Source organism: Heteronotia binoei, chromosome 19 (assembly GCF_032191835.1).
Source record: "Heteronotia binoei isolate CCM8104 ecotype False Entrance Well chromosome 19, APGP_CSIRO_Hbin_v1, whole genome shotgun sequence".
Classification (NCBI taxonomy): domain Eukaryota; kingdom Metazoa; phylum Chordata; class Lepidosauria; order Squamata; family Gekkonidae; genus Heteronotia; species Heteronotia binoei.
In genome coordinates this window covers 6630892-6651803 of record NC_083241.1, presented here as the reverse complement: position 1 = coordinate 6651803, position 20912 = coordinate 6630892, and the positions used below count along the sequence as shown (strand labels likewise).

Here is a 20912-nt window from a genome sequence, read left to right as displayed (position 1 = left end):
CTCAAGAAATACCTGGGGACTTTGGGGGTGGAGCCAGGAGACCTTGGGGGTGGAGCCGGGAGCAAGGGCATTCCAAGCATGATTGAACTCCAAAGGGAGTAATGGCCATCACACTTAAAGGGACCTCTTGCCTTTTAAATGCCTTCCCTCCATATGGAAGCAATGAAGGATAGGGGCACCTTCTTTGGGGGCTTACAGAATTGGACCCCCTACTCCGATGTTTCCAAAATTCGGAGGGTGTTTTGAGGAGAGGCACCAGATGCTATGCTGAAAGTTTGATATCTCTACCTTAAATAACAGCCCCCCTAGAGCCCCAGACACCCATGGATCAATTCTCCATTATACCCTATGGGAATTGGTCTCTATAGGGAATAATGAAGTGTGCACCAGACATAAGAACATAAGAGAAGCCATGTTGGATCAGGCCAACAGCCCATCAAGTCCAACACTCTGTGTCACACAGTGGCAAAAAATGTTATATACACACATACACTGTGGCTAATAGCCACTGATGGACCTCTGCTCCATATTTTTATCTAAACCCCTCTTGAAGGTGGCTATACTTGTAGCCGCCACCACCTCCTGTGGCAGTGAATTCCACATGTTAATCATCCTTTGGGTGAAGAAGTACTTCCTTTTATCCGTTTTAACCTGTCTGCTCAGCAATTTCATCGAATGCCCACGAGTTCTTGTATTGTGAGAAAGGGAGAAAAGTACTTCTTTCTCTACTTTCTCCATCCCCTGCATTATCTTGTAAACCTCTATCATGTCACCCCGCAGTCGACGTTTCTCCAAGCTAAAGAGTCCCAAGCGTTTCAACCTTTCTTCATAGGGAAAGTGCTCCAGCCCTTTAATCATTCTAGTTGCCCTTCTCTGCACCTTCTCTAAAGCTATAACATCCCCCCCACTGCTTTCTGCTGACCCTGAAGTGAAGGGGAGGGCCTCCAAAATGGGGGGTTCCCTGCCCCCACTTGGGGGCTGTAACAAAAGGGAAAAAAACTGTATAAAATTACAATAGAAGGTTGAAGTTACAGCAACAGCAGCATCAATGGACGGCCTAGGTAACTATCCATGTCATTCGCCTTCTTCAGGCTGCAGTACACTAGGTAAAGCCTTGAATTCAGTAATGGAATGCCCAGTATTTCCTTCATATTTGTATTTACACACTCTCCAGCTTTTGCAATTGCTGTATAAACAGTTGCAGCTGGAGCCTCAGAGATCAACAGTTTTCCATTAGGGGTTCCCCATGGTCAGATTCAAAATGTCTCCATGCTAAGGCTTCTCCTCGTGTACTGCAGCCTGAAGAAGGCGAGTGAAATGGATAGTTACTTAGGCCATCCATTGCTGCTGCTGTAACATCAACCCCCTGTTGTAATTTTGTCCAATGTTGTTAAAGTCCGGCATCGAGTTGTGTAGTGTTTTTTTTGTCAATAATATTGATAACAAATTGTTTGTTTCAAAATGTAGAGTAGCAGGCCAAGACTTGTATCAACAGTTGATACCTTTATACAGTTTTTTTTCCCCTTTTGTTACAATATCACTTTTCTGTATAGCCATCACTTTCTGCATAACCCACCTGGGGGTTGGCAACCCTAACCAGAGGGCCTTGAGGGTGGAGGGGGAAGAACATAAGAGAAGCCATGTTGAATCAGGCCAGTGGCCCATCCAGTCCAACACTCTGTGTCACAGAAGAACATAAGAGAAGCCCTGTTGGATCAGGCCAATGGCCCATCCAGTCCAACACTCTGTGTCACAGAAGAACATAAGAGAAGCCCTGTTGGATCAGGCCAATGGCCCATCCAGTCCAACCCTCTGTGTCACAGAAGAACATAAGAGAAGCCATGTTGGATCAGGCCAGTGGCCCATCCGGTCCAACACTCTGTGTCACAGAAGAACATAAGAGAAGCCATGTTGGATCAGGCCAGTGGCCCATCCAGTCCAACACTCTGTGTCACAGAAGAACATAAGAGAAGCCCTGTTGGATCAGGCCAATGGCCCATCCAGTCCAACACTCTGTGTCACAGAAGAACATAAGAGAAGCCCTGTTGGATCAGGCCAATGGCCCATCCAGTCCAACACTCTGTGTCACAGAAGAACATAAGAGAAGCCATGTTGGATCAGGCCAGTGGCCCATCCAGTCCAACACTCTGTGTCACAGAAGAACATAAGAGAAGCCATGTTGAATCAGGCCAGTGGCCCATCCAGTTCAACACTCTGTGTCACATAAGAACATAAGAGAAGCCATTTTGGGTCAGGCCAGTGGCCCATCCAGTCCAACACTCTGTGTCACAGAAGAACGTAAGAGAAGCCATGTTGGATCACGCCAATGGCCTATCCAGTCCAACACTCTGTGACACACAGTGGCCAAAAATTTATATATATAAATGTATACATATATATACACACTGTGGCTAATAGCCACTAATGGATCTCTGCTCCATATTTTTATCTAACCCCCTCTTGAAGGTGGCTATGCTTGTGGCCGCCATCACCTCCTGTGGCAGTGAATTCCACATGTTAATCACCCTTTGGGTGAAGAAGTACTTCCTTTTATCCGTTTTAACCTGTCTGCTCAGCAATTTCATTGAATGCTCACGAGTTCTTGTATTGTGAGAAAGGGAGAAAAGTACTTCTTTCTCTACTTTCTCCATCCCATGCATAATCTTGTAAAGCTCTATCATGTCACCCCGCAGTCGACATTTCTCCAAGCTAAATAGCCCCAGGCGTATTAACCTTTCTTCATAGGGAAAGTGTTCCAAACCTGTGAGTGGACAGTTTCCCACCCCATGGTCAGTTTGGTATTGTGGGCTCTTATCTGGGAGAACTGGGTTTGATTCCCCACCCCTTCACATGAAGCCTGCTGGATGACTGTGGGTCAGCTTTAGCTCTCACAAAGCTGTCCTTGAAAGGGCAGATTCTGGGAGAGCTCTCTCAGCCCCACCTCACTCACAGGGTGACTGTCATGGGGGAAGAAGGGAAAGGAGATTGTAGGCTGCTCTGGGCCTCTGTCTTTGAAAGGGCAGCTTTTGAGAGAGCTCTCTCAGCCCAACCCACCTCACGGGGTGTCTGTTGTGTGTGTGGTGGGGAAGGTAAAGGAGACTGTGAGTTGCTCTGAGACTCTGTCCTTGAAAGGGCAGCTTCTGGGAGAGCTCTCTCAGCCCCACCTGCCTCACAGGTTGTCTGTTGTGGGAGAGAAAGGGAAAGGAATTTGTAGGCAGCTCTGAGCCTCTGATCTTGAAAGGGCAGCTTTTGGGAGAGTTCTCTCAGCCCAATCCCACCACACAGGGTGTCTGTTGTGGAGGAGGAAGGTAAAGGAGATTGTGAGCCGCTCTGAGCCTCTGTCCTTGAAAAGGCAGATTCTGGGAGAGCTCTCTCAGCCTCACCTGCCTCACAGGGTATCTGTTGTGGAGGAGGAAGGTAAAGGAGATGGTAGGCCGCTCTGAGTCTCTGTCCTTGAAAAGGCAGCTTTTGGGAGAGCTCTCTCAGTCTCACCTGCCTCACAGGGTATCTGTTGTGGAGGTGGAAGGTACTGGCTTCCAATAATATACCGAGTCCAGTACAAGGTGCTGGTCATCACCTTTAAAGCCCTATATGGCCTGGGACCTGCCTACCTGAGGGACCGTCTCTCCCCACACGTTCCCCAGAGAGTACTGAGGTCTGGCACTCAAAACCTGCTCACCATCCCCGGGCCCAAGGAAGTGCGTCTCAAGGCAACTAGAGACAGGGCCTTTTCCACAATGGCCCCTATGTGGTGGAACCAGCTACCGGAAGAGGTGAGGGCCCTGCGGGATCTTGCTCAGTTCCGCAGGGCCTGTAAGACAACCCTCTTCCGGTTAGCCTATGCCTGATTAGATAATGTAGCTACCAGATTTCTGTGATTATACTGTATAGTTTTAATGTTATAATTTTAAGGTTTTTAGGTTTTAATTGTCTGATTTTAAATGTAATAACTTGCTCTGATTTTACTGTTTTATTGTAGTTGTAAGCCGCCCTGAGCCACTTGTGGGAAGGGCGGGATAGAAGTCACCAAATAAATAAATAAAATAAATAAATAAAAGGAGATTGTAGGCCGCTCTGAGTCTCTGTCCTTGAAAAGGCAGCTTCTGGGAGAGCTCTCTCAGCCTCACCTGCCTCACAGGGTATCTGTTGTGGAGGAGGAAGGTAAAGGAGATTGTAGGCCGCTCTGAGGCTCTGTCCTTGAAAAGGCAGCTTCTGGGAGAGCTCTCTCAGCCTCACCTCCCTCACAGGGTGTCTGTTGTGGGTGGGAGGAAGGAAAAGGAGATTGTAAGCTGCTCTGAGACTCAGAATGTAGGACGGGAAGAGATCAAATCAGTCAGTCCTAAGGGAAATCAATCCAGACTGTTCCCTGGAAGGTCAGATGCTGAAGCTGAAGCTGAAATACTTTGGCCCCCAAATGAGAAGGGAACACTCCCTGGAGAAGATCCTGAAAGACAGAAGGCAAAGAAGACGGGGACGGCAAAAGTTGAGACGGCTGGACAGCGTTACTCATGTAACAAACACGAATTTGAGCAGACTTTGGAGAATGGTGGAAGACAGGAGGGCCTGGCGTGACTTTGTCCATGGGGTTGCAAACCGTCAGACTCAACTGTGTGACTGAACAACAACATAAATCCAATATCTTCTTCTTCTCTGGGCCTGAAGGCAGAAAAGTGTGAGCACAAAAGCCCTCCAGTTGGGATGTGATTTGCGTTACAATAGTAAAGAAAAGGGATTCTGTTGTAACGCCCCGCAGAGAGTGGCAATTCTCACCAGGGTGCCTTAAGAGGAGCCTCGGGGTTTTCTGTAGACATGGGGCATTTGCAAGAAAGAGTTCTTGGCTTTTGAAGATATTGCCGGAGCAGAGAACAGCTCTCCAGCGCTGCTTGAGAAAGGAGGAGAGAAGGGGCTGGGAAGGATAATTGGATCTGGGGAGCTTTGGCGTTTGAGCAGAAGCATCGCTGCGCTCTGTTTTCCTTTTCAGACAGACCCCCACGTCCCTGGAAGAGCTTGACAACACAGGAGTTCATTTTCGGGACGTGTGGCAATCAAGGCTGTTGCTCCCCTAGGATGCTGGGATAGATGGAATGGCTTTAATTCCTTCAAGGGGGAGTCATTTTAACCTACTCGTCTGGAACTGGGAAAGTTTCAGCAACTGAAAATATAGACACGGAGAGACAAACACAGCAATGCCAAATACTTAGGCTTCACCAGTTAGGTACGGGTCTACTATCAGTCAGATATGTGCTTTTGTGATTCCTGGGAGAAAATGAATTCCCAGCTGCACGGGGCCTGAATCAGATTGGCATGTGGAGAGAAGGAGCTTCTCTCCTGTGTCCCCCCCCCACCGCAGTTTTCCAAACTTGAACATTCCCTGAGAGCATTATTTGATGTCACTTGGCTACCGGTGGGAGGGTTGGGGGAGGCTTAATGTCACTTGCAGCACTTCTGGTAAAAAAGGAAGTTACAAAGGGTAGCTCTAGGAATTACCAGAGACTCCGTGGTAAAACCACAGAGCTCCAAGCAACTCCTAGAGCTACCGTATGTCTCTTCCAGTAAGAATCTCCAGTAAGTTGACAGAAGTAGATGGAAAGGAGAGATAGCAAGGAAAACAAAGTAGGAGTCTAGTAGCACCTTTAAGACCAACAAAGTTTTATTCAGAATGCAAGCTTTTGTATGCATATGAAAACTTACATTCTGAATAAAACTGTTGATCTTAAAGGTGCCGCTGGACTCCTGCTTTGTTCTGTGGCTCGAGACCAACACGGCTGGATCTGTCAGCAAGAAACACACACACATATATGGCTTTTTTTATAGCAGGACCTCCTTTATATTAGGCCACCTGCCCCTGATGTAGCCAATCCTCCAAGTGCTTACAAGGCTCTTAGTACAGGGCCTACTGTAAGCTCCAGGAGGATTGGCTATGTCAGGGCTGTGTGGCCTAATATGCAAAGGAGGTCCTGCTACAAAAATGCCCTGTTTGTATGTATGTGTAGATACGTGTGTGTGTGTGTATGTGTAGACAGATGATAGATAGATAGATAGATAGATAGATAGATAGATAGATAGATAGATAGATAGATAGATAGATAGATAGATAGATAGACAGACAGACAGACAGACAGACGGACGGACGGACGGACAGACAGACAGACAGACAGACAGATAGATAGATGATGGAAGATAGAAAGATGGAGGACAGAAGATGGAGGACAGAAGATGGATAGAAGATAGCGGATAGTGGAGGGTGGATGGTAGATGGTGGATGGTAGATAGATGGATAGATAGTTGGATAGATAGATGGATGATTGATAGATGGATAGATGACGGATAGATGATAGATAGATGGATGGATGGATGGATGGATGGATGGATGGATGGATGGATGGATGGATGGATAGATAGATAGACAGACAGACAGACGGACAGACAGACAGATAGATGATGGAAGATAGAAAGATGGAGGACAGAAGATGGAGGACAGAAGATGGATAGAAAATAGAGGATAGTGGAGGGTGGATGGTAGATGGTGGATGGTAGATAGATGGATAGATAGATGGATGATTGATAGATGTATAGATGACGGATGGATGGATGGATGGATAGATGATAGATAGATAGATAGATAGATAGATAGATAGATAGATAGATAGATAGATAGATAGATAGATAGATAGATAGATAGATAGATAGATAGATAGATAGATAGATAGATGGAGGACAGAAGATGGATAGAAGATAGAAGATAGAGGGTAGATGGTGGATGGTAGATAAATGGGTGATAGATGGATAGATGATGGATAGATGATAGATAGATGATAGATAGATTTTTTTTTTGGGGGGGGAAACAGACCCCTAGCAGGCACCTTACCCCTCCAGTTGCCTTCCTTAGCTGGAGGAGGGGATTTGCTCGATCCTGGTTTATTTAATGTTGGATTGCCATCACCCCAGTTCACAGATATACAGACAGACAACGGTAGGCTACATGTCTATTGCTATCGGCAATGATTCTGCGTGATTGCATGCCTAAGAGACAGCTGTGGTTGGGCTGAAGGGCTTAAGAGACCGAGTACGTTTCGAAGGGAACCCGAGTTCAAAAGATGCTATGCAGAATTCAGTTTTCAGAGACTCTCCAGTTTCTCTTTGGCTGGAAATATCTGCTTGGCAGTGAGGCGGGGAATGCCTTGGGACACTGCCGGAGCCAGATGGGCGGCAGAGCTTTATTTTCAGTGCTTTAGCCCCTCCCAAGGATACATCACGCAGAGCAGCAAAACAGAAGTGAATTAAATGAGGCAAAAGGTAGAGAAATGGTGAAAGAGTAACTCCGTATGCCCACGTTCTTTGGGTTGCAGAACTGTGCTTCTCTTGGGAAAGGATTTGGATCGCCTCCGGGGGAGAACTGACTTTTTGTATTTCTGTTTAAAGACTGGAGCTCGTAAGATCTGGAGAGCCAGTTTGGTGTAGTGGTTAAGCGTGCGGACTCTTATCTGGGAGATCCGGGTTTGATTCCCCACTCCTCCACCTACAGCTGCTGGAATGGCCTTGGGTCAGCCATAGCTCTGGCAAAGGGCAGCTGCTGTGAGAGCCCTCTCAGCCTCACCCACCTCACAGGGTGTCTGTTGTGGGGGAAGAAGATAAAGGAGACTGTGAGTCGCTCTGAGATTCAGGGTGGAGGGTGGAACATAAATCCAATTGCGTTTCTCTGGGGTACTCAAAGGCTAACTGAAGGCAATAGATCTCTTGCCCTCAGCAGTTGTTGCCTTTTGGCCAGTGAGGGAAGGTGGAATCACCATCAGGGAAATCATGACATCACTTCCTGGAAGAACCAGGAAGGCACATTAGTCCCCTCTAGGAAGCATCAGCAACGCTATGGTAATATCACAGTGTTTTCGGTGATTCCTAGAGAGGACGGGTATCACTCCCAGGTGCGTGTCTTGCCGTTGTTGACTGATTAAACATTAAACGTGACTGACTAAATGCGATTAAAACACTAGCACTCATTGGTCTTAAAAGTGCTTTGTCTGTATCTCTCCCATGGGATCTAGGGAACTGGGTAAAGGAAACTCTGGCTTTTTCCATCTTTCTCCAGGGGACCAGGAGGGCAAGGAGCCTCAGCCAATGGAAGGAAGAGAGGTTTGGCTTAGTAGTTCTGCTGTACAATTGAGAGAGCCTGTCAAAGCTAGCTCTCCCTCCCGCACTTCCTCTCCAAGGGAGGAGCCTCAGCCAATAGAAGGAAGGGAGGATTGGCTCAGTAGCTCTGCTGTGCGATTGATTGAGCCTGGCAAAGCAAGCTATCCCTCCCCCTCTTCCTCCGCAAGGGAGGAGCCTCAGCCAAGGGAGAAAATAGAGGCTTTGCTCTGTAGCTCCTGTGCAATAAAGCAATCTGTGTTGCAGAAGGAAGCAAGAGAGAGGAAAACAGAAGCAGACGACAGCCAGTTGCTTGAGGGCCTGATAGGAGCCCACTGGGGGCCTGATTTGGCCCCCGAGCTGCAAGCCTGACACCCCTGGCCTAAACGTAACATGAGAATTATCCAACAAACGTATAAGGAGCAATCAAGTGTACCCCATATACAGATTGTGCTGCATTCCCTGTGACTCGTGGACAGCTCTAGAGAATATCACTTCTGGTAAAAGGAGTGAAAATTCAGGAGACTAAAATTCGGGTTACCGTGCTAGTGCAGCCAGCAAAGCAGGCGGATAAGTAGGTGATCCCATCTGCCCCGCAGACTGGAGTGAAGGAATCGGTTTGGCATTTACAGTCGTTATTGCAGGCAGAGTTCGGGGCCAAGGCCAAGGCTGGTGCAGAGCTGAAAGAGAAAGGGGGAAATCAACACTGGGGGAGAAGTACAGCTGACCCAATCCCCCCTCCCTTCTCCCCTTCTAAGCAATTACTTAGGGCAAGGAGACTGACTTCACATATTTCCATTGCACCCTCTTGCTTTAAAAACACCAGGGCTGCATTATGAGAATGGGGGGGAGGTTTAGGGAATTAAGTCAGATGCAATTAATGAGACACCCACATAGCAAGGTGTTCCTTTCGTCACTTCTGCAAACGTAGAGCCATTCACCGCATCAATGAGCAGCAGTACAGTCAGCTGAGAAGGGATTTCTCACCTTGTACCAGCCACCTTGCAGCTTTCCAGGCAATCTGGACAAAAACTGCCTGCACTTTTCCCCTTATATCTTCTCAACAAAAAAGGCTAGAGAGATACTTTTTGCAGAAAAAGCTCAGCAGGAACTCATTTGCATATTAGGCCACACCCCTTGACACCAAGCCAGTTGGAACTGCGTTCCTGTATGTTCCTATTAAAAAACGCCCTGATTATAACCTTATGATGATACAGAGCAAGGGCATTTTTATAAAGCCCCTCCAAAGCTTTCTGGTGGCAAGGGGGGAATGGTGGCTACAAGGAGCTGACAGAAGGAATGTAACGCTGATATTTCCATTCGGTCAGTTTTGCAAAAGATGCTTGGACAACGTTCTTCCAAAATAAATATCCTGGCAAAGTCGGTTTGGGAAACCCCAGAGCAAAGCAAGGGAAAACGTGGAAAGTGGATGATTAAAGGATAATGTAGCACGGATGCTCAAAAACAAAAGAGCCCCTCAGGCAGCTAGAACAATATATGCCAAATATTAGAAGACGTTCCGACAAAAGAACTTTTAGCAAAAATTTCAGAAATAGCAGAAATAGACATATTGACTGACATTTTAAAAGAACACAGCAAGTAAAGCACAAAGGGACTTTGGGTACCAGTTTATGAATGGATTAAAACAAATTACGGAATATAGACATTTCTGCATTGTGTATTAGATTCTTAAGTGTAGTTGCAATTAGTAAATGCTACATATATGTATACCGAGGTAATACATTTTCAAAAGAAAGCACGATAACAGATTTACAGGCATTATGATAGAGACTCTATTAAGCGTTGCAATAGTAGATATGTTGATGGATGTTATTCTACACTTGTTTTTTAAATTTCTTTTTCCCCTCTTTCCCACCCTGCACCTTGTAATTTACCCTGAAAACCCAATAATTTGGTTGAGGCAAGTGGGCCTATTGATCCTATCATCTATTTGTCCTTCCCCTCACTGACTAGCCTTTTACCATCCTAACCATTACATCTCAGGCCAATATATATGTTTCAATCTTTAAAAGGTGCCGGCACCGCCTATGTTGCATTCGATCTTTTTGGCTTTGTTTTGATATTGTTTTATTATTATTTTATTGTTGGTTTTGATTGTCATTTATGTCTGTAATCCACCCCGAGCCCTTTCATGAGAAAAGGTGGAATATAAATGTACTAAATAAACAAACAGACAGACAGACATATTGACTGACATTTTGAAAGAAGACAGCGAGCAAGACAGCCAGGGAGGGACAGTGGTTCAGTGGTAGAGCATCTGCTTGGTAAGCAGAAGGTCCCAAGTTCAATCCTCGGCATCTCCAACTAAAAAAGGGTCCAGGCAAGTAGGCGTGAAAAACCTCCGCTTGAGACCCTGGAGAGCCGCTGCCAGTCTGAGTAGACAAGACTCACTTTAGGGAAGGGACGGTGGCTCAGTGGTAGAGCATCTGCTTGGTAAGCAGAAGGTCCCAAGTTCAATCGCCAGCATCTCCAACTAAAAAGGGTCCAGTCAAGTAGATGTGAAAAACCTCAGCTGGAGACCTTTGGAGAGCCGCTGCCAGTCTGAGTAGACAATACTGACTTTAGGGAAGGGACGGTGGCTCAGTGGTAGAGCATCTGCTTGGTAAGCAGAAGGTCCCAGGTTCAATCTCCGGCATCTCCAACTAAAAAAGGGTCCAGGCAAGTAGGCGTGAAAAACCTCAGCTTGAGACCCTGGAGAGCTGCTGCCACCCTGAGTAGACAATACTGACTTTAGGGAAGGGATGGTGACTCAGTGGTAGAGCATCTGCCTGGTAAGCAGAAGGTCCCAGGTTCAATCCCTGGCATCTCCAACTAAAAAGGGTCCAGGCAAGTAGGCATGAAAAACCTCAGCTGGAGACCCTGGAGAGCCATGAATGGGGCTGTGGCTCAGTGGTAGAACATCTGCTTGGGAAGCAGAAGGTCCCAGGTTCAATCCCTGGCATCTCCAACTAAAAAGGGTCCAGGCAAGTAGGCGTGAAAAACCTCAGCTGGAGACCCTGGAGAGCCGCTGCCAGTCTGAGTAGACAAGACTGACTTTGATGGACCCAGGATCTGGTTTAGTAGACAGCAGCTTCATATGTACATATGTTCAAATAAATAAATAAATATTATGAATTTAAAAAAACCAAACCAAAGCACCCCTCCCAGTTTGGGAAACATGGAAACGGAATTTTAAGGTGATTCGGTGATGGTTTCGCTCCTGTTGGTACTCACTGGTTTCCATAGGGAACAGTAACGCCAGCCACGGGCCCCGTGTTGCAGCCCAGGAAGAGGAAAGAGACGTAACAGGCCGTGGACACCAGGTTGACCAGCATGGCCATCCGGATGGCTCCGAGGGCGGAGAGGCTCAGCTTCTTGACCAAAAGCCCCCCCAGGAAGATGCCAAGGCAGGCACACGGAATCGCCGTCATGCCTGCAAAAGGAGCGCAGAGTTCTGAAGGAGCAGCTTCCAACACACACACACAAAACAGGTTTCTAGTCCTCAAGGATGTGATGAAAAGCTTACAAGTGCGCGTACAGTGCATAGAAGATGGAAGAGCAGCTTAATACTACTACTAATAACAAGAAGAAGAAGATGACAACAACAATACTGGATTTATATCCTGCCCTATACTCTGAATCTCAGAGTGGCTTACAATCTCCTATATCTTCCTCCCCCACAACAGACACCCTGTGAGGTGGGTGGGGCTGAGAGGGCTCTCACAGCAGCTGCCCTTTCAAAGACAACTCCTCTGAGAGCTCTGGCTGACCCAAGGCCATTCCAGCTGCTGCAAGTGGAGGAGTGGGGAATCAAACCCAGTTCTCCCAGATAAGAGAGCTCTGGCTGACCCAAGGCCATTCCAGCAGGTGCAAGTGGAGGAGTGGGGAATCAAACCCGGTTCTCCCAGATAAGAGAGCTCTGGCTGACCCAAGGCCATTCCAGCAGGTGCAAGTGGAGGAGTGGGGAATCAAACCCGGTTCTCCCAGATAAGAGAGCTATGGCTGACCCAAGGCCATTCCAGCAGCTGCAAGTGGAGGAGTGGGGAATCCAACCCGGTTCTCCCAGATAAGAGAGCTATGGCTGACCCAAGGCCATTCCAGCAGGTGCAAGTGGAGGAGTGGGGAATCAAACCCGGTTCTCCCAGATAAGAGAGCTCTGGCTGACCCAAGGCCATTCCAGCAGCTGCAAGTGGAGGAGTGGGGAATCAAACCCAGTTCTCCCAGATAAGAGAGCTCTGGCTGACCCAAGGCCATTCCAGCAGCTGCAAGTGGAGGAGTGGGGAATCAAACCCGGTTCTCCCAGAGAAGAGAGCTCTGGCTGACCCAAGGCCATTCCAGCAGCTGCAAGTGGAGGAGTGAGGAATCAAACCCGGTTCTCCCAGATAAGAGAGCTCTGGCTGACCCAAGGCCATTCCAGCAGCTGCAAGTGGAAGAGTGGGGAATCAAACCCGGTTCTCCCAGATAAGAGAGCTCTGGCTGACCCAAGGCCATTCCAGCAGCTGCAAGTGGAGGAGTGGGGAATCAAACCCGGTTATCCCAGATAAGAGAGCTATGGCTGACCCAAGGCCATTCCAGCAGCTGCAAGTGGAGGAGTGGGGAATCAGACCCGGTTCTCCCAGATAAGAGAGCTACGGCTGACCCAAGGCCATTCCAGCAGGTGCCAGTGGAGGAGTGGGGAATCAAACCCGGTTCTCCCAGATAAGAGAGCTCTGGCTGACCCAAGGCCATTCCAGCAGTTGCAAGTGGAGGAGTGGGGAATCAAACCTAGTTCTCCCAGATAAGAGAGCTCTGGCTGACCCAAGGCCATTCCAGCAGCTACAAGTGGAGAATTGGGGAATCAAACCCGGTTCTCCCAGATAAGAGAGCTACGGCTGACCCAAGGCCATTCCAGCAGGTGCAAGTGGAGGAGTGGGGAATCAAACCCGGTTCTCCCAGATAAGAGAGCTATGGCTGACCCAAGGCCATTCCAGCAGCTGCAAGTGGAGGAGTGGGGAATCAAACCCGGTTCTCCCAGATAAGAGAGCTATGGCTGACCCAAGGCCATTCCAGCAGCTACAAGTGGAGAATTGGGGAATCAAACCCGGTTCTGCCAGATAAGAGAGCTACGGCTGACCCAAGGCCATTCCAGCAGGTGCAAGTGGAGGAGTGGGGAATCAAACCCGGTTCTCCCAGATAAGAGAGCTATGGCTGACCCAAGGCCATTCCAGCAGCTGCAAGTGGAGGAGTGGGGAATCAAACCCGGTTCTCCCAGATAAGAGAGCTACGGCTGACCCAAGGCCATTCCAGCAGCTGCAAGTGGAGGAGGGGGGGAATCAAACCCGGTTCTCCTAGATAAGAGATCGCTACACCAGGCTGGCACTTAACCACAACAACAGACTAGGTTTCCAGAACTTCCTTTGCACGGAATTCTTTTAAGTTCTTGTCCTGCTGTCCTGAAAAGAGTCCGCGCACTTCACCACTACACCCAAGTGACTCTCAGTTTGGCGAGTTGCGCACGAAGGAGGCCTGCTCCGGTTCCTCACCCAGCAACTGGTTGGCTGACGACGTCGTGAGATTGAACTGCTGTTCCAGATACTTCCCGAGGAAGGCTGCGAAACCGGCGACTACGGCGATCTCCATACATGCAGCCAAGACGATGCAGGTGAATACCGGGTTGGAGAGCAGGTGCTTGGTGACTTTTGGGATCACTGGGAGGGAGGGAAGAAAAAAAAAAAGGGTCATTTCTTCAGCTTTCTCAAATGCTCTTCATCCCTTCCCCCTTTGGGGCTGTTCGTCTCCGAGGAACACCTCAGCGCTGATTTCTTAATCAATTAAAACCTTGATAGAATAGCCTTTCCCAAGGCGATGCCGGCAATCCGTTTCGGTGCAATGCAGAAACAATTATTAAATGGCATCCAACCCAACAAGGCAATCTTATACCCGTCCTAAAAATAATCCACCAGAGATCCAATAAAATCCTTCTTTTAACGAAAGACTCTGTGAAACTGCTTACAGTCCTTCCTCCAAACAGATAGGGTGCCATGCACACTACAAATGGTGGCCAATTTTGCTGTTTAGGGGCCACCACGGAGAAGACCCTAAAGTGAGCCACCTTTGACCTCACCTTCCTTCAGCAGAGAGCAGGCTGAGGGAACTGCCGGAAGGTGCCAAGCTGGGAGATAATTTATATAATCCAGTCACTTGGGCTGGAGCTTCCATAGGCTTTTCCGATGAATCTAGAACAGGGGTGTCAAACATGCAGCCCAGGGGCCGAATCAGGCCCTCAGAAGGCTTCTATCGGCCCCCAAGCAACTGGCTGTCATCTGCTTCCTTCTCCCTCTCTCTTGGCTCCTTCTGCATCACAGCTTGCTTTGCAAAGCTTGCTCAATCACACAGTAGCCACAGAGCAAAACCTCTATTTTCTCCATTGGCTGAGGCTTCTCTCTTGGGGAGGAAGGGAAGGAGGCAGAGCTTGCTTTGCCAGGCTGTCTCAATCGCACAGCAGAGCTACTGAGCCAAGCCTCTCTTCCTTCTATTGGCTGAGACTCCTCCCCCTCCTGGTCCCCTGGGGAAGGAAAGAAAGAGCCAGAGCTTCCTTTGCCCAGTTCCCTGGACCCCATGGGAGACAGACAAAGAAAGCACCTTTAAGACCAACGAGTGCTAATGTTTTAAGGGTTTTTTTTTTAAAAAAATCTTTAATTGTGTATATCTGTGTCCTTTATAAAGTTTGTATCTGCGCTACCTAATCTGAAATAGGTACATCAGTGGTTCATGTGCAGAGTGCAAAACAGAGAACTGCTTGAAAGTAGACTCTGGGAAGAAATTGAGCCACACACCAGCACCTAGTATAAAAGTAGTGTATTTACAAACTATATACAATACAACTAGTGCGGTGAATAACATTAAACTGAGTGACAAAGTGCTACGCCAGGAACCAACTCTCGACAGAGAGAAATGCTGTCTGGCACAGTAGTCCTTATATATACAGCACAGCCAATCACGGCAGTCCACACAATTGCTGACTCCAGCAGGTGCTTTCCCCTGGTTACAGTCCGGCCAGAACCGGCTCACTCCCAAGGTTGATCTGACCGGACCTGTCAGATGTTGTCACTGTAGATCCACCTGCTGCTTCATTCTTCTGTCATGCTGTGGACGGAGGACTCTATATACTGACAGTACACACATGCCCCGGCCCAACAAGGTCTCGTTTATGTCAGATCCGGCCCTCATAACAAATGAATTTGATATTCCTGATTTAGAACATCACTAAAGGTTCCTGAAAGGACAGTGTTGTCATTCCAGTGAAGGCTGGGTGTCCCATGCTTAGGGCGATAAACAGGGGTGGGATTCTAGCAGGAGCTCCTTTGCACATCGAGCCACACACCGTGATGTAGCCAGTCCTCCAAGAACTTACACGGCTCTTTTTTGGAAGCTCTCGGAGGATTGGCTGCATCAGTGGGATGTGGCCTAATATGCAAAGGAGCTCCTGCTAGAATTCCACCCCTGGGGATAAAATACTTTGACGTGACCCCAGGGTTGCTGGGCCGTAGCTGACAAGCCCCGGGAGGAAATGGGGCAGGGCATCAGCTGAAACTCCTTTGCATATTAGGCCACACCCCCTGATGTAGCCAATCCCCCAAGAGCTTCCACAGCTCTTCGTACAGGGCCTACTGTAAGCTCCAGGAGGATTGGCTACATCAGGGGTGTGTGGCCAAATATGCAAAGGAAGTTCCTGCTACAAAAAAAGCTCTAGGCATCAGCCTGCTGACATCACTCCCGGCGAAAATGGGAAGTGCCACTGTGTTTCAGCATTTTACAAAAGTTCTGATTTTTGCAACCCCTTTGTTATGTATTGGAACTGGAGTTTGGCCTTAGGGCCAGCAAAGACTTGGCTGAGCTGGAGACCCTGAAACAAAAGCCACCTCAGGAAGGAGACCCATCAGGGATCGTTAGGCCAGCTATTAACCTGTAGTTGTGTGTAATGGGATGATGGAAATGGGATTCAGAAAGTAGGCCCATCAGGGATCGTTAGGCCAGCTATTAACCTATAGTTGTGCGTAATGGGATGATGGAAATGAGATTCAGGAAGTAGGCCCATCAGGGATCGTTAGGCCAGCTATTAACCTATAGTTGTGTGTAATGGGATGATGGTAATGGGCTTTGGGGTGGGGAGGTTTGCATGCATATAAGCAGGGCCGTTGGTCCTGCCAGACAGTTCTGTTCCTATCTCACTATGCTGAATCGCTGAATAAAGAGCTGAACTCACTATCTCTTGGGCGTCCTCATGCTTTGAACCCAGTACATTTTACCCTTGGACCACAGAAAGAGCCCCATGGCACAGAACGGTCAGCTGCAGTACTGCAGTCCAAGCTCTGCTCAGACCAAGGGTGTGATTTAGTATAAGGCAGCTTCATATAGAAGGAGCCCCGTGGCGCACAGTGGTAAAGTTGCAATACTGCAGTCCAAGCTCTGCTCACGACCTGAGCTCGATCCCAGTGGAAGATGGGTTCAGGTAGCCGGCTTGAGGTTGACTCAGTCTTCCATCCTTCCGAGATCGGTAAAATGGAGTCCCCAGCTTGCTGGGGGGGAAGTGTAGATGACTGGGGAAGGCAATGGCAAACGACCCCGTAAAAAAGCCTGCCGTGAAAACGTCCTGATGCAACGTCACCGCAGGGTGAGAAACGACTCAGTGCTTGCACAGGGGACTACCTTTACCTTTGAACCACACCAGAAAGAAGAGCTAGGCTGTCTTGTCTCTGGTTTTAATCAGGGTCTGATGAACTGTAAGATGCTTCTCTATATTCTTCTCATTTCACATTGCATTAGCCAGTGTTGGTTTTGCTGTCTGTCCGAACAATATTCCAAGGACAGAATACCTGCTCATAATAATTGACACCCCCACAGCCATCTAGAATGTTGTAAAGTTCTCCATCTAGTGGCTATACAACTTATTATAAGTATACCTTCAGGCACTGGCTGAGATATACTGATAATTCATGTTGTCCGCTGGGCACTCTGTTATTTCCTATGTAGACCGATTCCCATTGGGTATGATGGAGAATTGATCTGTGGGTATCTGAAGCTCCGGAAGGGGGCTGTTTTTTGAGGTAGAGTCACCAAATTTTCACCATAGTCCAATTCTAGGAGCCCCCAAAGCTCTAACCTTCATTATTTCCAATGGCGGGGGGGAGGCATTTAAAAGGCTTGCAGACCCTTCAAATGTGATTGCCAGAACTCCCTTTGGAGTTCAGTTATGCTCGTCACACCCTTGCTTCTGGCTCCACCCCCAAATTCTCCAGGAATTTCGTGAATCGGACTTGGCAACCCTAGTTCCAACCCACCCCATCCCCTGTCAGTTGCCAGGAGAGACCGAGCTACCCGTGGTTATGGCTCTAAGAGCACAGGAGAAGAAAGGCCTTCTCCCTTCCGCCAGGCTATGTAGCACTTTCGACTGTTTCCCCCAGTCAGCTGTGCCTAGTTCTACCCAGGCCTGGCCTGGCCCTAAACTGTCTGGCACCCTAGGCAAGGATAACGTCTGGTGCCCCTCCCTGCACTGACGATATCACCGAGTCACATGGGAGGTCACCCCCAGAAGGCCAGCGTCCTAGGTGACCACCTAATTTGCCTAGTGGCAGGGACAGCCCCGGTTCTACCCAGTTTGGTGTAGTGGTTAAGTGTGCAGACTCTTATCTGGGAGAACCGGGTTTGATTCCCCACTCCTCCACTTGCAGCTGCTGGAATGGCCTTGGGTCAGCCAGAGCTCTCTTATCTGGGAGAACCGGGTTTGATTCCCCACTCCTCCTCTTGCAGCTGCTGGAATGGCCTTGGGTCAGCCATAGTGGTTAAGTGTGCAGACTCTTATCTGGAAGAACCGGGTTTGATTCCCCACTCCTCCACTTGCAGCTGTTCGAAAGGCCTTGTGTCGGCCCTAGCTTTCGCAGAGGTTGTCCTTGAAAGGGCAGCTTCTGGGAGAGCTCTCAGCCCCACCCACCACACAGGGTGTCTATTGTGGGGGCGGAAGATAAAGGAGATTGTGAGCCGTTCTGAGACTCTGAGATTCGGAGTGGAAGGCAGGATATAAATCCAATATTTTCTTCTACTACTACTCCAATCTGTAACCTTAATCAGCTGAAATCTGTGGCTGGGAAAACCCACCTGTGACAATCAAAATCCACCTTGCAGCTTTAAAAAAAAAGGTCAAGGTCGTCCTCCGTGCAAGCACCAGTCATTTCCGACTCTGGGATGACATTGCATCACGACGTTTTCACGGCAGACATTTTTTTTACGGGGTGGTTTGCCCTTGCCTTCCTCAGTCATCTCCACTTCCCCCCCCAGCAAGCTGGGGACTCATTTGACCGACCTCAGAAGCATGGAAGGCTTGAGTCGGCTTGAGCCGGCTTGAGTCGACCTTGAGCCGGCTACCTGTATCCAGCTCACACCGGTATCGAACTCAGGTCGTGAGCAGAGAGCTCAGACTGCAGGACTGCAGCTTTACCACTCTGTGCCACGGGGTTTACCTTACAGATTAGTTTTTGGGAAATGCCTGACACCTCCCCGAGCCTGAACATCAGCAATGGCAAAGCCCTCTAGACTCACGCTGGGCCCGGCCAGAAGTCACAAATTGTTGGATTTTTACAGTGGGGAGGGGGGGAGGAAACTCATTTTTGCATGCGACTCGCTCAAAGCCCCTTTTGAGGCCTCCCCCTTCATCCGCGCAGCTCAGACCCGAATCCCTCTTTGTTTTCAAGACGCGTGTGAGGCAAAGAGATTGCGGCTCCAAAAGAATCTCAACGCTAATGACTCAGACCGTGCGCCTTCTCCTCGGATAAGCGCTTTAATTATTCTGGAGACAGCGCAGCTGGAATGAGATGGAATGCCAGCGCTTGCGAGAAGAGACACGTCGCGCCTTACTGCCTGGTGACTAAGTCCACTGTGGATTAAGCGTGGAAATCATTACATTTGAAAACGATCTCCCTGGTGACGCGGAAGCCTCGCTGGGGCTTGTTTGCCGTTGAAAATATCTTCCCTCCCTCGCAGTTTTTGGGAATCAGAAGGCAGCCATATTTCTCCTAAGTCAAGTTTTTAGTCAGGTATTCAAATATTTTTCACTGACCACCACAGGGGGACGAAATAGGGCTGCCAAACCCCCAGGCCGAGTGGGGGTTCTCCCGCCCTGGAGGTCCCCAACCTGCCAGCCCATGTTGGGCCAGTGGGGGAACCTTCCCCAATGTCGCCAGCGTGATGGCACCGGCCACTCTAGGCGTTTCCAGGAAAACTCTATGGTTTTTCCAGACGCTCTAGCAATTTGGGAGAGAAAACTCTATGGTACAATAGGTACCATAGAGTTTCCCCCTTCAGATTGCTAGAGTGTCCGGGAAAACCATAGAGTTTTCCCGGGAGTGCCTAGACGGTCAGTGCACAACATTGCCAGTGCAATGATATCACTTGGAAGACACGGGGGACTTGGCAACGCCCAACATCTTGGAAATGTAGTGAATCAGGGAGAAGGGTTCGAGTTCAGAGAGGGGCTGCAGCTCAAGGGAAGAGCTTCCGGTTGGCAAGCAGAAGGTCCCAGGTTCGATCTCCAGGTAAAAGATCTCGCAGTAGTGATGTGAAAGATCTTTCTCTGCTTGAGACCTTGAGAGCCACTGCCAGTTGTTAAGTAAGAATAAATTAGGGTTGCCAAATCCAGGCTGGAAAAATCCTGGAGATTCGGGGGTGGAGCCAGAGAAAGAGAAGGAGCATCTCAGCAAGACTGGGATGCCATGAAGTCTACCCTCCAAAGCTGTTATTTTCTCTGGGGACCTTATCTGTACTCTGGAGATGACGTAGAACCATAGAATCCTAGAGTTGGAAGGGACCTCCAGAGTCATCGTCCAACCCCCTGCACAATGCAGGGAACTCACAAATGCCTCCTCCCCAACATATACATCCCCCATGACCTCTGCAGGCTCCATGGTCAGAAGATGGCAAAAACCTCCAGGATCCCTGGCCAAACTGGCCTGGAGAACAATTGCTGCCTGACCCCAAAGTGGCAAACAGAATTCGGTCCTTTCCAACTCTTTGATTCTATGATCGCCCTGTAGATCAGTCCTCAGAACCAGGGCTTTTTTTGTAGCTGGAACTCCTTTGCATATTAAGCCACACACCCCTGATGTAGCCAATCCTCCAAGAGCTTACAGGGCTCTTCTTACAGGGCCTGCTGTAAGCTGCAGGAGGATTGGCTACATCAGGGGTGTGCGGCCCAGGGAAGGAATTCTAGCAAGAGCTCGTTTGCATATTAAGCCACACACCCCTGATGTAGCCAATCCTCCAAGAGCTTACAGGGCTCTTCTTACAGGGCCTACTGTAAGCTCCAGGAGCATTGGCTACATCAGGGGTGTGTGGCCCAGGGACGGAATTCTAGCAAGAGCTCCTTTGCATATTAGGCCACACACCCCCTGATGTAGCCAATCCTCAAAGAGCTTACAAGGCTCTTAGTACAGGGCCTGCTGTAAGCTGCAGGAGGATTGGCTACATCAGGGGTGTGCGGCCCAGGGAAGGAATTCTAGCAAAAGCTCCTTTGCATATTAAGCCACACACCCCTGACGTAGCCAATCCTCCTGGAGCTTACAGGGCTCTTCTTACAGGGCCTGCTGTAAGCTGCAGGAGGATTGGTTACATCAGGGGTGTGTGGCCCAGGGACGGAATTCTAGCAAGAGCTCCTTTGCATATTAGGCCACACACCCCCTGATGTAGCCAATCCTCAAAGAGCTTACAAGGCTCTTAGTACAGGGCCTGCTGTAAGCTGCAGGAGGATTGGCTACATC

The 20912-nt window shown here is 48.8% G+C and overlaps 1 protein-coding gene across 1 annotated transcript in view; it reads right to left on the bottom strand.

Annotated features, from left to right (window-relative positions):
• The window catches only part of SLCO3A1 (solute carrier organic anion transporter family member 3A1), a 178522-nt gene that overhangs the window by 15365 nt on the left and 142245 nt on the right, over window positions 1–20912 (bottom strand). Inside the window, exons 5-7 of the mRNA XM_060260276.1 lie at window positions 13647–13811; window positions 11359–11557; window positions 8666–8804 (exon numbers count right to left, since the gene is read on the bottom strand). Coding sequence (XP_060116259.1) covers window positions 8666–8804; window positions 11359–11557; window positions 13647–13811 — 503 coding nt within the window. The remainder of the gene's footprint in view (window positions 1–8665; window positions 8805–11358; window positions 11558–13646; window positions 13812–20912) is intronic.